Source organism: Salmo trutta, chromosome 16 (genome assembly GCF_901001165.1).
Source record: "Salmo trutta chromosome 16, fSalTru1.1, whole genome shotgun sequence".
NCBI classification, from domain to species: domain Eukaryota; kingdom Metazoa; phylum Chordata; class Actinopteri; order Salmoniformes; family Salmonidae; genus Salmo; species Salmo trutta.
This window is the reverse complement of record NC_042972.1, coordinates 15,573,882-15,587,623: the sequence shown is the minus strand read 5'-3', so window position 1 is coordinate 15,587,623 and position 13,742 is coordinate 15,573,882. Positions and strand designations below refer to the sequence as shown.

Sequence of the window (13,742 nt, the reverse complement as noted above, 5' to 3'; positions counted from 1 at the left end):
CATATAAATAGGGAGACATCTCCATCTCTGACCATCAGATTCAATCTTATTTACACTGAACAAAAATATAAACGCAACATGCAACAATTTGTACAGTTCATATAAGGACATAAATGCATTATTGCCCTAATCTATGGATTTCACATGACTGAGAACACAGATATGCATCTGTTGGTCACAGATACAGTACCTTAAAAAAAGTAGGGGCTTGGATCAGAAAACCAGTCCAATCAATTGAATTTACCACATGTGGACTCCAATCAAGTTGTAGAAACATCTCAAGGATGACGAATGGAAATAGGATGCAACTGAACTCAATTTCGAGTCTCATAGCAAAGGGTCTGAATAGTTATGTAAATATGGTATTTCTGTTTTAGTTCTTTTAAAAATTTGCCACAATTGCTAAGAAATGGTTTTCACTTTGTCGTTATGGGGTATTGTGTGTAGATTTACTTAATCCATTTGAGAATAAGTTTGTAACATAACAACATGTCGAAAAAGTCAAGGGCTCTGAATACTTTCCGAATGCACTGTAGAACAATATTATGTATATAAATTGTAAATAGAACAGGTCCCAATACTTACCCCTGTTGTACACCTTCGTAATATTCAGGAACCTTGACTTAACACCATCCGAAATCACACATTGTGTCCTGTCTGACAGATAAGGGAAAGGAAAGGAAAAGGGGGGATACGTAATCAGTTGTTCAACTGAAATGTGTCTTCAGCACTTAACCCAACCCCTCTGAATTGTCAAGCCACTTGCAAGAAGCCTGATCCAGGCCTATTTCAGTCAACATTTGAATGAGAGTATGATGGTTAACAGTGTCAAAGAAATTGGAAAGGTCTATAAATAAGGCAGCACAATGATTTTTATGATCTAAGCAATTTAACACATCATCTAAAACAAGCGTAGCAGCTGAAACGGCGTTATGTCCAGGTCTAAAACCGGATTTGTGCACATTAAGAATAGAGTGAGAAGTTAAAACGTTATTAGTTGACAGTTGGCCAGGGATTCTACAACTTTGGAAAGACAAGATCATTTGGGGATTTGATGGTAGTTATCTAAGTCAGAAGGATCTCCTCCTTTATATAGGGGGAGGACATATTCCTCATTCCAGATCTTAGGGATAACACCAGAAACAATTGTCAAATTAAAGAAATTGGTCAGCGGTTCTGCAATAAGTGGGGCAGAGAGCTGCAGTAAGATTTTTTAACGTCAATCTTTAGCAAAGCACTTAGTACGTCATAGACATCAAAGAGTTTCAATGACAATAAAGTCTATGAGTCTATTAGAAGTGGTGGAAAAAGTACCCAAATGTCATACTTGAGTAAAAGTTAAGATACCTTAATAGAAAATGACTCAAGTAAAAGTAAAAGTCACCCAGTAAAATACTACTTGAGTAAAAATCTAACAGTTGAGTTAGATTTAGCTCAGTACAAATATCTTTCAGCCCATCAGATACTGGCATCAACCAAACCAGATTAAGATCACCCACCTTTAATCATTTGGATTTAGCATAGTTAGACGGCAGGTCAGATAATTTGTTAAGAGCACATAAGGAGGTTGAGGGATGGCAATCAATTCCCATTAGTGTCAAATCGGCATTATTACCAAGGCCCACATTTAGGACTTGATATTCAAATTGATTAGGGACAGAGGTGCTAATGGAAACAGAAACATTTAAGTTGCTTTTTATGTATATGGCGACATTCCCTCCTCTGCCAACTCTATCAGATCTAAAAACATTATAACCAGTCAGAGACACACCAGAGTCTGGTATAGACTTATTTAACAAAGAATCAGTTATAACCAGAATGTCCGCGTTGGTTTGAGAAGCCAGAGTAACTATAAAATCTATTGTTGAAATCAAACTTCTAGCATTTACATCAATCAATCAAATGTATTTATAAAGCCCTTTTTACATCAGCCGATGTCACAAAGTGCTATACAGAAACCCAGCCTAAAACCCAAACAGCAAGCAATGCAGATGTAGAAGCACGGTGGCTAGGAAAAACTCCCTAGAAAGGCAGGAACCTAGGAAGAAACCTAGAGAGGAACCAGGCTCTGAGGGGTGGCCAGTCCTCTTCTGGCTGTGCCGGTATGAGATTATAACAGTACATGGCCAAGATGTTCAAACGTTCATAGATGACCAGCAGGGTCAAATAATAATAATCACAGTGGTTGTAGAGGGTGCAACAGGTCAGCACCTCAGGAGTAAATGTCAGTTGGCTTTTCATAGCTGAGAGTTAGAGACAGCAGGTGCGGTAGAGAGTGTCGAAAACAACAGGTCCGGTGAACAGGTCAAGGTTCCATAGCCGCAGGTTGAAACTGGAGCAGCAGCACGACCAGGTGGACTGGGGACAGCAAGGAGTCATCAGGCCAGGTAGTCCTGAGGTATAGTCCTAGGGCTCAGGTCCTCCGAAGAGAGAATTGAGAGAAAGAGAGCGAGAGAGAGAATTAGAGGGAGCAAACTTAAATTCACACAGGACACAGAACCAGTCCCAAGGTGGGATTTCAGATGAGACGTAGTCTCTAATATGAACATTCCATGTTCATCAGGTAACCCCTTATTAGAAAATACCATGGGGTTGGCCTAACTTGGATTAGAAACAAAATTGTCTAGAACTGAACCATTAGGTCTATGCTTCGAATGAGGACATGGGTTAAAACAATAGTTAATGAGTGTTACCTATTGCGGGCAAGGACAGATATATCATAATTTTGTAGTACCTATTTGATGTTAGCACTCAGCATCCTAGCTCCTCTCGTGCTCGGGTGAAAGCCGTCCCTTTTTAAGAACTGACGATATTCTAAAAATGAGTCGAAATTGTCAATAAAATTCAATGCTCTTTCAAGGAGCACGGAACCATCAACGCTGAATCCAAGATGGTTTAGCAGTACAGACACGGTTTGTCGTCCTCTCATGTATTTTTCGTCTTTTTTCAATTGATTCTCAATCTCTTTTCTATTTTTAAATTAAATATACCTTCCGGTAAACCGTATCACCCAATTTGACACGGATCCGCTATTTCCTTTGACCTTATAGTCATAACCTCCATCAGCAGCTAGCCAGCTAATTAGCTACTAGCTATTTAGCCATTGTTAGCCACTGCTAGTGGCCTTTCCTTCTGCACAGACACCAGACGTTTCTTTTTTTAGCCTGGATAATACTTGCCAGCATCGGACTGTTTTCTCCACTACAACTTCGCCGTACCCTCATCCTACTCCTCCTCCGTTCCTCAGGTGATGTGGAGGTTAACCCAGGCCCTGCGTGTCCCCAGGCACTCTCATTTGTTGACTTCTGTAACCAAAAAAGCCTTGGTTTCATGCATGTTAACATCAGAAGCCTCCTCCCTAAGTTTGTTTTACTCACTGCTTTAGCACACTCCGCCAACCCTGATGTCCTTGCCGTGTCTGAATCCTGGCTAAGGAAGGCCACCAAAAATTCTGAGATTTCCATCTCCAACATTTTCCGTCAAGATAGGACTGCCAAAGTTCTGTCTTACTTTCCAGGTCTATACCCAAACAGTTCGAGCTTCTAACTTTAAAAATGAATCTCTCCAGAAATAAGTCTCTCACTGTTGTCGCCTGTTATAGACCCCCCTCAGCTCCCAGCTGTGCCCTGGACACCATATGTGAAATGATTGCACCCCATCTATCTTCAGAGTTCATTCTGCTAGGTGACCTAAACTGGGATATGTTTAAAACTAAATTGCTAACGACACAGTTAAAAAATCTGGTATGTGGTTCAACTAATGAGCTTCAACCAACTATTGTTGGGTCTATAATTATGTTCCAGCCCCCTGACCATCCGCTCAGGAAATAAATCGGCCCACAGCTGAATCTAGTTGATTATCTCTAACCTAGGATATACCTGACATGTGTTTGTACGATTACTGTAATTGAAATGCATGTTAATGTTTTTCACACTGTTCTCATTCAACAGTGTAACACTGGTCTATAACACAGTCATTTGCTGTGTACTTCAAGGTCCTGACTGGTTAATGCATAATTTTTATGTAGCCTACTAGATAGGTGCGTTGCAATAAAAGGGCCACTGTTGAATTACGGCTGTCTAATGCATCTGCATAGGTGGCATATAACTAAGTGTCACTATTTCTAATGAAACCATGTAATAAACTAGTAATAAACCACCTCCCCTCAGCATAGGAACTAATAAAACAGCAAGAGAAGATGCAAAGATCCAGCCGGGGGTCAGAAAGAGGAGTGGGTTCTCTGTCAATGTCATGAAGTCTCTGTGCATGACATGCCAATAGCTTAGCCTAGCCATCAGGCTGCTTTCCCATTGATTCGTATACCTGGGAGACAGAGAACAGTATTGGGTCCTGCAACAAATATAGAAAGTTCATTAGTTCTTCTTCAACTACAGAGCATCAATCATATGGGCAGCCTAAGCCTCTGGTCCAACTCTCTGGGAGGTCTCCACTGTAGTGTAAAAATAATTGCTCTCCTCTGTGTGTGTGTGTGTGTGTGTGTGTGTGTGTGTGTGTGTGTGTGTGTGTGTGTGTGTGTGTGTGTGTGTGTGTGTGTGTGTTAGCTCACTGCATTCTGCCCATAAATTGCAATAGGAAACAGAGATGGATGTTCATGCACAATGTTAACCTTAGTGGAGAAGCAGCAGAAACCTCTTTGTTTCTCCCCTCAAGACACAGAATTCGGTTACATAACCAAGTAGCTCAATTTCAAATCATACCTGAATAGAGTTTTTGTTGAGCTTGATTTCATGCGTCTCTTTGGTAAATCTTTCAAATCAACAGAGAATATCTGTTGAACATATACAGTGTATTCACAAATAGACATCAAGATGTTACAGCAAACATTACAGAAGCTGGGTTCACACCATATTCAACGGTATACTGATATACTGTTTTTCTAAAATTGTATACGTCTTGGATTGATTGGCAGCATGACTACAGGAGAGTTAATTACCTTTCCATAACCATTTACACATTTTAATAATTTAGCAGACACACTTATCCAGAGCGATTTACAGGAGCAATTAGGGTAAAGGGACTTGCTCAAGCGCACATGGACAGATTTTTCACCTAATCGGCTCGGGGATTCAAACCAGCGACCTTTTGGTTAATGGCACATTGTTCTTAACAGCTAGGTTACCTGCCAACCTTTCCATAACCTCTCCACTATCCCTCATCTATTCACTTTCTCATTCCATATTATGAGCGTTTCAATCTCATCCATCCATCTCAGGCCTGCTGAAGGCCACGTTCATTTCACAGGTCAATTCATTTTAATTACCCAGCATATCAATAGCCTATCATTGGGGTGGAGTGTGTGTGTGTTGTGAAGGAGAACCTAATTAAACTTAAAGCTCTCAGACACCCACTCACTCAGGCCACGAGACAGTCACTGTAAATGTGACTTGCCAAGACACGTCAAATATCTGGGGTTTGAGATGATAGACGATAGTTACAGCACTTGTGTCTGAAGCTTTACATGACTCCTTAACTTTTAGTCTAGCCTATCTGTACCTTTGTCGACAACGGCAATAAATTGCGGCACTACATTTTTACTATGCGTGCTACTACACATGTCTGTATCTGTATCTCATCCCTTATCTGTAACCAGTTCTCTTGAACGTAGTGGTTTTGCTCACTGCGGTAAAGCTAATTTGGCACCAACCGATTTAGATAAATACCGAGCCCGGCGCACAACAGCTGCAGCCAGCCAACAACTGTTTTAGCTGCTCCAGAGCAGTAGTAGCCAACTACCCTGCATTTCAATGAAGGCCCTGGTACTTACTCAACATTCAAAGTGCAACACTGTGATTGTTATGGCTGATGAAGGACTCATCTCCGACGCTTTTTAATAGGGACAACAGCGAATGTCCAAAGCATACCATCACCATCGGATGAATGGATTTTAATTGAGAAGAGTCATGTTTTAATTACAAATGGCTGGTTTGGAGGGCCTCTCGATTTTACCAATTTCCCAATTTACAGAACTTAAAATAAGTGTCAGATATACAATTAAAACAAGCACTCTCACATCCGAGTTATCTTGTTACAGGTGCAACAATACGAAACCCGCAGACTGCTCTTGCTAGTACAGGCTTTTTTATTTGAGCTTACTTGTTAGCCTTTTGGCCTTCGTCAGAGCTTTTTCACATATCATATACGCTGATGATTGTTAAAGTAGATAAAGTGATATCAACAACAAAAATATAAACTAGATCAATGGCAAATACTCTTATAGAGACAACTGACTTGGCCTACTGTCAGATATTTTGAATCTTTAAAAAGATCAATGGAGGGAGTATGTGGTTAGGTCAGGGTGTGGGGTGGGGTGGGCATTCTATGTTTTGTATTTCTTTGTGTTGGGCCGAGTATGGCTCCTAACCAGAGGTAGCTGTCTATCGTTGCCTCTGATTAGGAACCATACTTAGGCAGCCTTTTTCCCACCTGTGTTTGTGGGATCTTATTTTTGTATTGCTTTGTGTGTCTACAGAACGTGACGGTTGTATTTTCTTTGTTCATTACTTTTATTGTGTTCTGAGTAAATAAATCACGAGATGAACATATTCCACGCTGCACGTTGGTCGACTCCTTTGGACAACCGTTACAGCAAGACAATCATACAGCAATGAATTACAAGAGCACATGCATTAACAACATCTCAGTCCATTACTACAACAGAATACAGGAATCAGATATTAAAAGACAACAGAGAAGTCACAGAAGACACCGGAAGAAAGTCACACTTCTGTTTGACTGCACAAACATTGCTATTTATAGTCTTCCTGATATTACACTTTCCTGTCCATATGTTAAGTCTCAGACACACTGTACAGCTTGAAACTAGAGCAGAGTCTGTCAGGTACAATCTCAGAAACTGTTATTGACAATTGTGATGTCTAATGAAATCTACGCCAATGTAGAGTTTGATAATGACAATGTTGAGGATCTTTATACCAACAAAGAGACCATCAATTCTCATGACTCCAGAAGCAAGACAAAAGACGTCTCCACAAAGAGTAGACCACTGGCTACAAACCCAAGTACTGAGAGCTCAGAGAGGAGATCCACCAGAGATGCTGCAGTGTGTCTGGGGCTGCTGTGTGTTCTCCTACTGGCTGGGATCATAGGCGTGTTTGTCTATTATAACGGAGAGATGGGCAGTTTTGAAGAGAACATCTTAGTTTATAAAACCAACTCCTCAGCTGAACAAGCCCAGTTGCAGACCAAGTACAACACCATGACTAAAGAGAGGGACCAGCTCCAGGTTGAAAGAGACGATCTTCAAGCAAAGATCTCTGTGGTAGAACAACACACACAACAGGGATGGAGGTATTACAAGTCCAGTTTTTACTTCATCTCTACTGAGATGAAAACCTGGGAGGGGAGCAGAGAGGACTGTCTGAGGAGAGGAGCAGATCTGGTGGTCATAAACAGCAGAGAGAAATATGTATTTATCCATGGATTGAGCAAGGAGACGTTCTGGATTGGTCTGACTGACAGAGTTGAAGAAGGGATCTGGAAGTGGGTGGACGGCACAGCAGTGACCACAGGGTACTGGGGCAGGGAACAGCCTAATAATCAGAACGGAATGGAGGAGGATTGTGCTGCGCGATGGGCCGATCTTTCTACCACAGACAACGGCTGGCATGATGCACCGTGCAACGAATTGCACTTTTGGATATGTGAGAAAATTGCCTTCCTGTAACTGAACTATAAACAAAATAGCTAATACAGCAAATTATGCATCTCTCACATTTATTTCCAGTTTAACATACCAGTGCTTAAGTTTTCTTTTTCATTTAGAATGATTTTCTTAAGTTGCATGTATTTGGTAACACTTACATATCTCTTGGAGAGACATCTTAAAAATATAAATATTTCAATAAATGTTTTCACACAAATCCAGTATGGATGCTTTTCTTTAAAAAAAACTGCTTCAAAAATGTTATCTAATAAGTAGTGGACATCTCCGTTCTCAGCACACCCACTCTTTACTATCAATACATCTGACTTCAACTTCCTAATCCTTTTCTACAACAGAATAAAGTTCCTCAATAGTCTAGTTCAGTAATTATTCAGTGTCTTTATTTCAAATGAGGTGTTACAAATAGTACAAACACTATCACAAAAGAAAGAGGAAACAGATTTTAAAAGACAGCTGAAAATAAAGATGTGAGATGACTTTAGTTTTAAGACCATTTTACAAGACGTGCACGTAAAACTTATCAACAGCCATTAACACACCTTGTTATTCCTAGTCTTCCTGGTAAGACAGTTTCGTGTTCATTGGTGGCTAGTAACACATACAGTATGTTAAGTCCCAGAAACATTCTACAGCTCTGATTTTAAAGCACTGAGTCTGTCAGATAAAATCACAGGCAATGATAGAAAATTGCTCTATAACCTGTTAGTTCATATGCCTTGCCACCGTGATATAGCCCTAAGGCTGAGACAATAAGACACTGTAGCAGAAGAAATTCAGCTACACATTTGTTTGTGTGTGTGTGTGTGTGTGTGTGTGTGTGTGTGTGTGTGTGTGTGTGTGTGTGTGTGTGTGTGTGTGTGTGTGTGTGGTTTGTGCGTATGTGTAAGTAGAACAAACATGTTGGCTCACCCTACTTGTAGAGAAATGCTAATGCCATTATCCTCTTTCATGTTGCCTAAACGGTCTATGACTCTATCATACAGTACAGGCATTTAGTTTTTGTTGTCCTAGGCTACCTGTCTAAAAGGCTTGCTTGCTAGCCGAACTTCCTTTCATGGGCAACGCTGCACCAGGCCAGCTAGTGAACATTAACATACTACATCTATCTACATGTTGAACTTCCATCCTCTCAGGCCAGGGGCTCAATGTATTAATATTTGGTTCGATCAGAATCGCGTTACAACCATTGGTGTAATGGAAATTTGAATCATCAGGAGAGTCTTTGTTATTTCTTCAAACAATCAATCTTTATTATTAACAAGAATTGCAATAATGGAGCTGGTCGACCCTACCATCTGAGGTGGAAGATGAGATCTCGAATGACAGAGGGAGCCTTTTACCCAGCAACAGGTTTCGCCTGTCAGCTCTTGGCTGTGTCCTAAGAACATCATGGAACATACTTCCCAAGATAGGTTCTTATTCTACAAACACAACAGTTAAAACAGGCCTTTACTAATACACGCACAATTCTACCTTATATGATCTAGTTCCTTTAACAGTTTACAGTAGACAGTAGACTGTTTACGAGGTATGTTTGGTGGCGTGAGTGAAGGAGGATTTTTGGCAAAATATTCATTTGGTTTTACTAGCGTTTAAGAGCAGTTGGAGGCCACGGAAGGAGTGTTGTATGGCATTGAAGCTCGTTTGGAGGTTAGTTAACACAGTGTCCAAAGAAGAGTCAGATGTATACAGAATGGTGTAGAGGTGAACCAGGGAATCACCCGCAACAAGAGCGTCATCGTTGATATATAAGAGAAAAGAGTCGGCCCGAGAATTGAACCCTGTAGTACCCCCATAGAGACTGCCAGAGGTCCGGACAACAGGCCCTCCGATTTGACACACTGAACTCTGTCTGAGAAGTAGTTGGTGAACCAGGCGAGGCAGTCATTTGAGAAACCAAGGCTGTTGAGTCTGCCGATAAGGATACGGTGATTGACAGAGTTGGAAGCCTTGGCCAGGTCGATGAAGCCAGCTGCACAGTACTGTCTTTATCGATGGCGGTTATGATATCGTTTAGTTCCTTGAGCGTGGCTGAGGTGCACCCCTGACCAGCTCGGAACCCGGATTGCACAGCGGAGGAGGTACGGTGGGATTCGAAATGGTCAGTGATCTGTTTATTAACTTGGCTTTCGAAGACTAGAAAGGCAGGGCAGGATGGATATAGTTCTATAACAGTTTGGGTCTAGAGTGTCGCCCCCTTTGAAGAGGGGGATGACCGCGGCAGCTTTCCAATCTTTAGGGATCTTAGGTGATACGAAAGAGAGGTTCAACAGACTGGTAATAGGGGTTGCAACAATGGCGGCTGATAATTTTAGAAAGAGAGGGTCCAGATTGTCTAGCCCAACTGATTTGTACAGGTCCAGGTTTTGCAGCTCTTTCAGAACATCTGTTATCTGGATTTGGGTGAAGGAAAAGCTGGGGAGGCTTGGGAAAGTAGCTGCGGGGGGTGTGGGGCTGTTGGCCGGCGTTGGGGTAGCCAGGAGGAAAGCGTGGCCAGCCGTTGAGAAATTCTCATTGAAATTCTCGATTCTTGTGGATTTATCGGTGGTGACAGTGTTATCTAGCCTCAGTGCAGTGGGCAGCTGGGAGGAGGTGCTCTTATTCTCCATGGATTTTACAGTGTCCCAAAACATTTTGGAGTTAGAGCTACAGGATGCAAATTTCTGTTCGAAAAATCTAGCCTTAGCTTTCCTGACTGACTGCGTGTATTGGTTCCTGATTTCCCTGAAAAGTTGCATATCGCTGGGATTATTCGAAGCTAGTGCAGTCTGCCACAGGATGTTTTTGTGCTGGTCGAGGGCAGTCAGTTCTGGAGTGAACCAAGGGCCATATCTGTTCTAAGTTCTAAATTTTTTGAAAGGGGCATGCTTATTTAAGATGGTGAGGAAATTACTTTTAAAGAACGACCAGGCATCCTCGACTGACGGGATGAGGTCAATATCCCTCCAGGAAACCCGGGCCAGGTCGATTAGAAAGGCCTGCTCGCAGAAGTGTTTTAAGGATCGTTTGACAGTGATGAGGGGTGGTCGTTTGACCGCGGACCCATAGCGGATGCAGGCAATGAGGCAGTGATCGCTGAGATCCTGAATGAAAACAGCAGAGGTGTATTTGGAGGGCAAGTTGGTCAGGATAATATCTATGAGGGTGCCCGTGTTTACGGATTTAGGGTTGTACCTGGTGGGTTCCTTGATCATTTGTGTGAGACTGAGGGCATCTAGCTTAGATTGTAGGACTGCCAGGTTGTTAACTAGCTTACATTAGCTTGCTTGTGTAACCGATGTGAAATGGCTAGTTAGTTAGCGGTGGTGCGCGCTAATAGCGTTTCAATCAGTGACGTCACTCGCTCTGAGTCTTGAAGTGGGGTTTCCCCTTGCGTTGCAAGGACCGCGGCTTTTGTGGCGCGATGGGTAACGATGCTTCGTGTGGTGTCAGTTGTTGATGTGTGCAAGGGTCCCTGGTTCGAGCCCGGGCTAGGGCGAAGAGAGGGACGGAACCTACACTGTTACACTTGTACAAAGTCCAGCAGCAAAGCCTCTGTAGCTAGCTAACACTAGTCAGCTGAATGGTAGCTAGCTAACCAACAGGACAAAAAAAGTTAGCTAGCCAATTAATGTGGTTTTATTTTGATTAGCTAAGTAGCTAGCTAGCTAATGTAACATTATACCAGCTAACGTTAGCTAGGTAGCTAACCAACAAGTGACGAAATCTAGCTAGCTTGCTATATTTTGCCAAGTAAGGTTTTTCACTAAAGGCTGAAGTGATCATGTGTAAACTGTTGATCTAGACACTTGCGTGTAATCGGAGCACAAACAAATATGCACAAACTTAAATTAGAGAACAGCCTTGGCTGCTATGATAGCCAATTAAGCTTAGCTAGCTAAGTAACCTGAGCTAACGTAAGACTGTAATGTTAGCTAATGGGTATGCCCAGCATTCTGCCCTCACAAAGTGTAAGCTACATAGCTTGACAGACAGTTTACAAGCTTCCAATAAAGGAGGCATTGGTACCGTTAAGAATCTTTAGTAAAATATATTTTGTTTGTAAAGCTGTAACAGATACAGAAAGGAGAAAATGTATGAGAAAAAGTCACTATTTACATTTCCATATATCTTAATAAATATGTTTTAGCTCTGTCACAAGAGATATCTGAACACTTAAAAAAGCTTGATACATCCAAAAACCAAAGAAGCTATATTCCGTCACGAAACAATAGATAGCATGCTAAGTGAATGAGCACAATTAGCATCATCAGAACTTACACTTACTTTTTTATTTATTTAACTAGGCAAGTTAGTTAAGAACACATTCTTATTTAGAATGACAGCCTACCGGGGAACAGTGGGTTAACTGCCTTGTTCGGGTGCAGAACAGCAGATTCTTACCTTGTCAGCTCAGGGATTCAATCCAGCAACCTTTGAAGTCACTGGCCCAATGCTCTAACCACTAGGCTATCTGCCACCCCTGTTCACATTCTACAGTTATTCTAAAAAACTAGAATAAACATGTAAAGAAAATATATATTCTGAAAACACAATTTGAATTAGCAAAGCATGTTCTAATAACTCGAAAATACTTACAGACTTTAACCAAGGCCTAGTAAGACAGAAAAGTAGGGCTTGTCTCTCAGATTGTTCTGACAGGAAATAGCTCTGAACCGAAAGTTCGAAAATTAAAAGCTACAGTACCCATATTCGCCACTAGATGACAACATAGGGCAATATAATACTTTGTACAGAAGTACAGCTATCAGAACAGCCATTATAATCATACTTTCTTACACAAAACATAACTAGTTAGCTAATGTTACGTTTAAAACCAACACATTTTGGAAAACTGCAACGGTAATCACGTTCATTTGCATTGCACAAATCAAACTAAGGTAACGTTAAGACGAGGTAGCCAGATTTCAGACAGGACAAACACTGCAGTGATCTACGTTACATTTCTTTCGACTAAGAACAACCAAGACCACAACACAAACCATAGCCGAGAAAATAAATTGCTTTGTTAAGAAACAGTAAGTTAGCTATGTTGAACCACATAGAGTAAATGGTTGAACCCCAAACGCACATGGAAACAGAACCTGTTGTGCATGCTAGCATCAACTTACCAGACTGACATTATCGCTGTTTCAAATAAATTCAAACTCCCGCATTAACTCCCATAACTGCTGTCTTGACATTATTATAATCCAAATGTGTGCTGACTGATCAAAACAGTGTCAAATTACTTTTCAGTGTGTTCACAGAAAATCTCAAGTCGCCATCCACAACTTGCAGACTTATCTATTTCTGTTCAAGAGGGACAGAAATAGATATGGGGTGGAGTTGCAGATTACATTCAGAATCATATTCCAGCAAAACAACGTAAAGACTTAATGTTGAATGGATTAGAGGCACAATTGGTACAGGTCTTGAACATTGAACGCTATTATGGGTAGGAATTCGAACATGTCCGCCTCTTTCGTTGAATCACCGGGTATATTTATTACAAAACCACTCGACATCGCAAACTACTTTAATTAATATTTTACAGGCAATGTGGACAAGTTGAGGAATGTGATTCCAACTGATGACTTCATGTCATATACCCTTATAAAAGATTGTATCATGAAGGAGAGGCAATGCAGGTTCGAATTTCACCAAGTAGAAAGGGAAGAGGTAGAAAGGATGTTGTTGTCTGTTTCGGATGACAAGTCACCTGGTACAGATGATCTCAACATCAAATTGCTCAGAGTCACAGCTAACCAAATATTTACCCCATTCGCTCATATTTTTAATAAGTGCTCGATGTATGGGGTGTGCCCAGAAGTCTGGAAAGAGTCAAAGGTTATTCCACTACTTAAGGATAAAAAAATCTGCATTCACTGGTCCTAATAGTCATCCCATAAGCTTGCTGCATGTGTTAAGTAAATTATTGGAAACAATTGTATCTATACAAATCAAGGATCATTTCTCATGTAATGGTCTGATAATGGGTTTCCAGCATGCATACAAAGAAGGGCATTCTACGAGTACGGTCTTAGCACAAATGACT

The 13,742-nt window shown here is 41.2% G+C and overlaps 1 protein-coding gene across 1 annotated transcript; it reads left to right on the top strand.

Moving 5' to 3' along the window:
• Nucleotides 1–6,821: 6,821 nt before the first annotated feature.
• Nucleotides 6,822–8,062, top strand: LOC115149845 (CD209 antigen-like protein E). The gene has a single exon (XM_029692660.1). The coding sequence runs from the start codon at nt 6,893–6,895 to the stop codon at nt 7,703–7,705; it is 813 nt and encodes a 270-aa protein (XP_029548520.1). The 5' UTR covers nt 6,822–6,892; the 3' UTR covers nt 7,706–8,062.
• Nucleotides 8,063–13,742: the final 5,680 nt, after the last annotated feature.

Bases quoted from the DNA above. Each gene is read 5' to 3' on its own strand.
- LOC115149845 (XM_029692660.1), top strand. From the start codon at position 6,893: ATGTCTAATGAAATCTACGCCAATGTAGAGTTTGATAATGACAATGTT.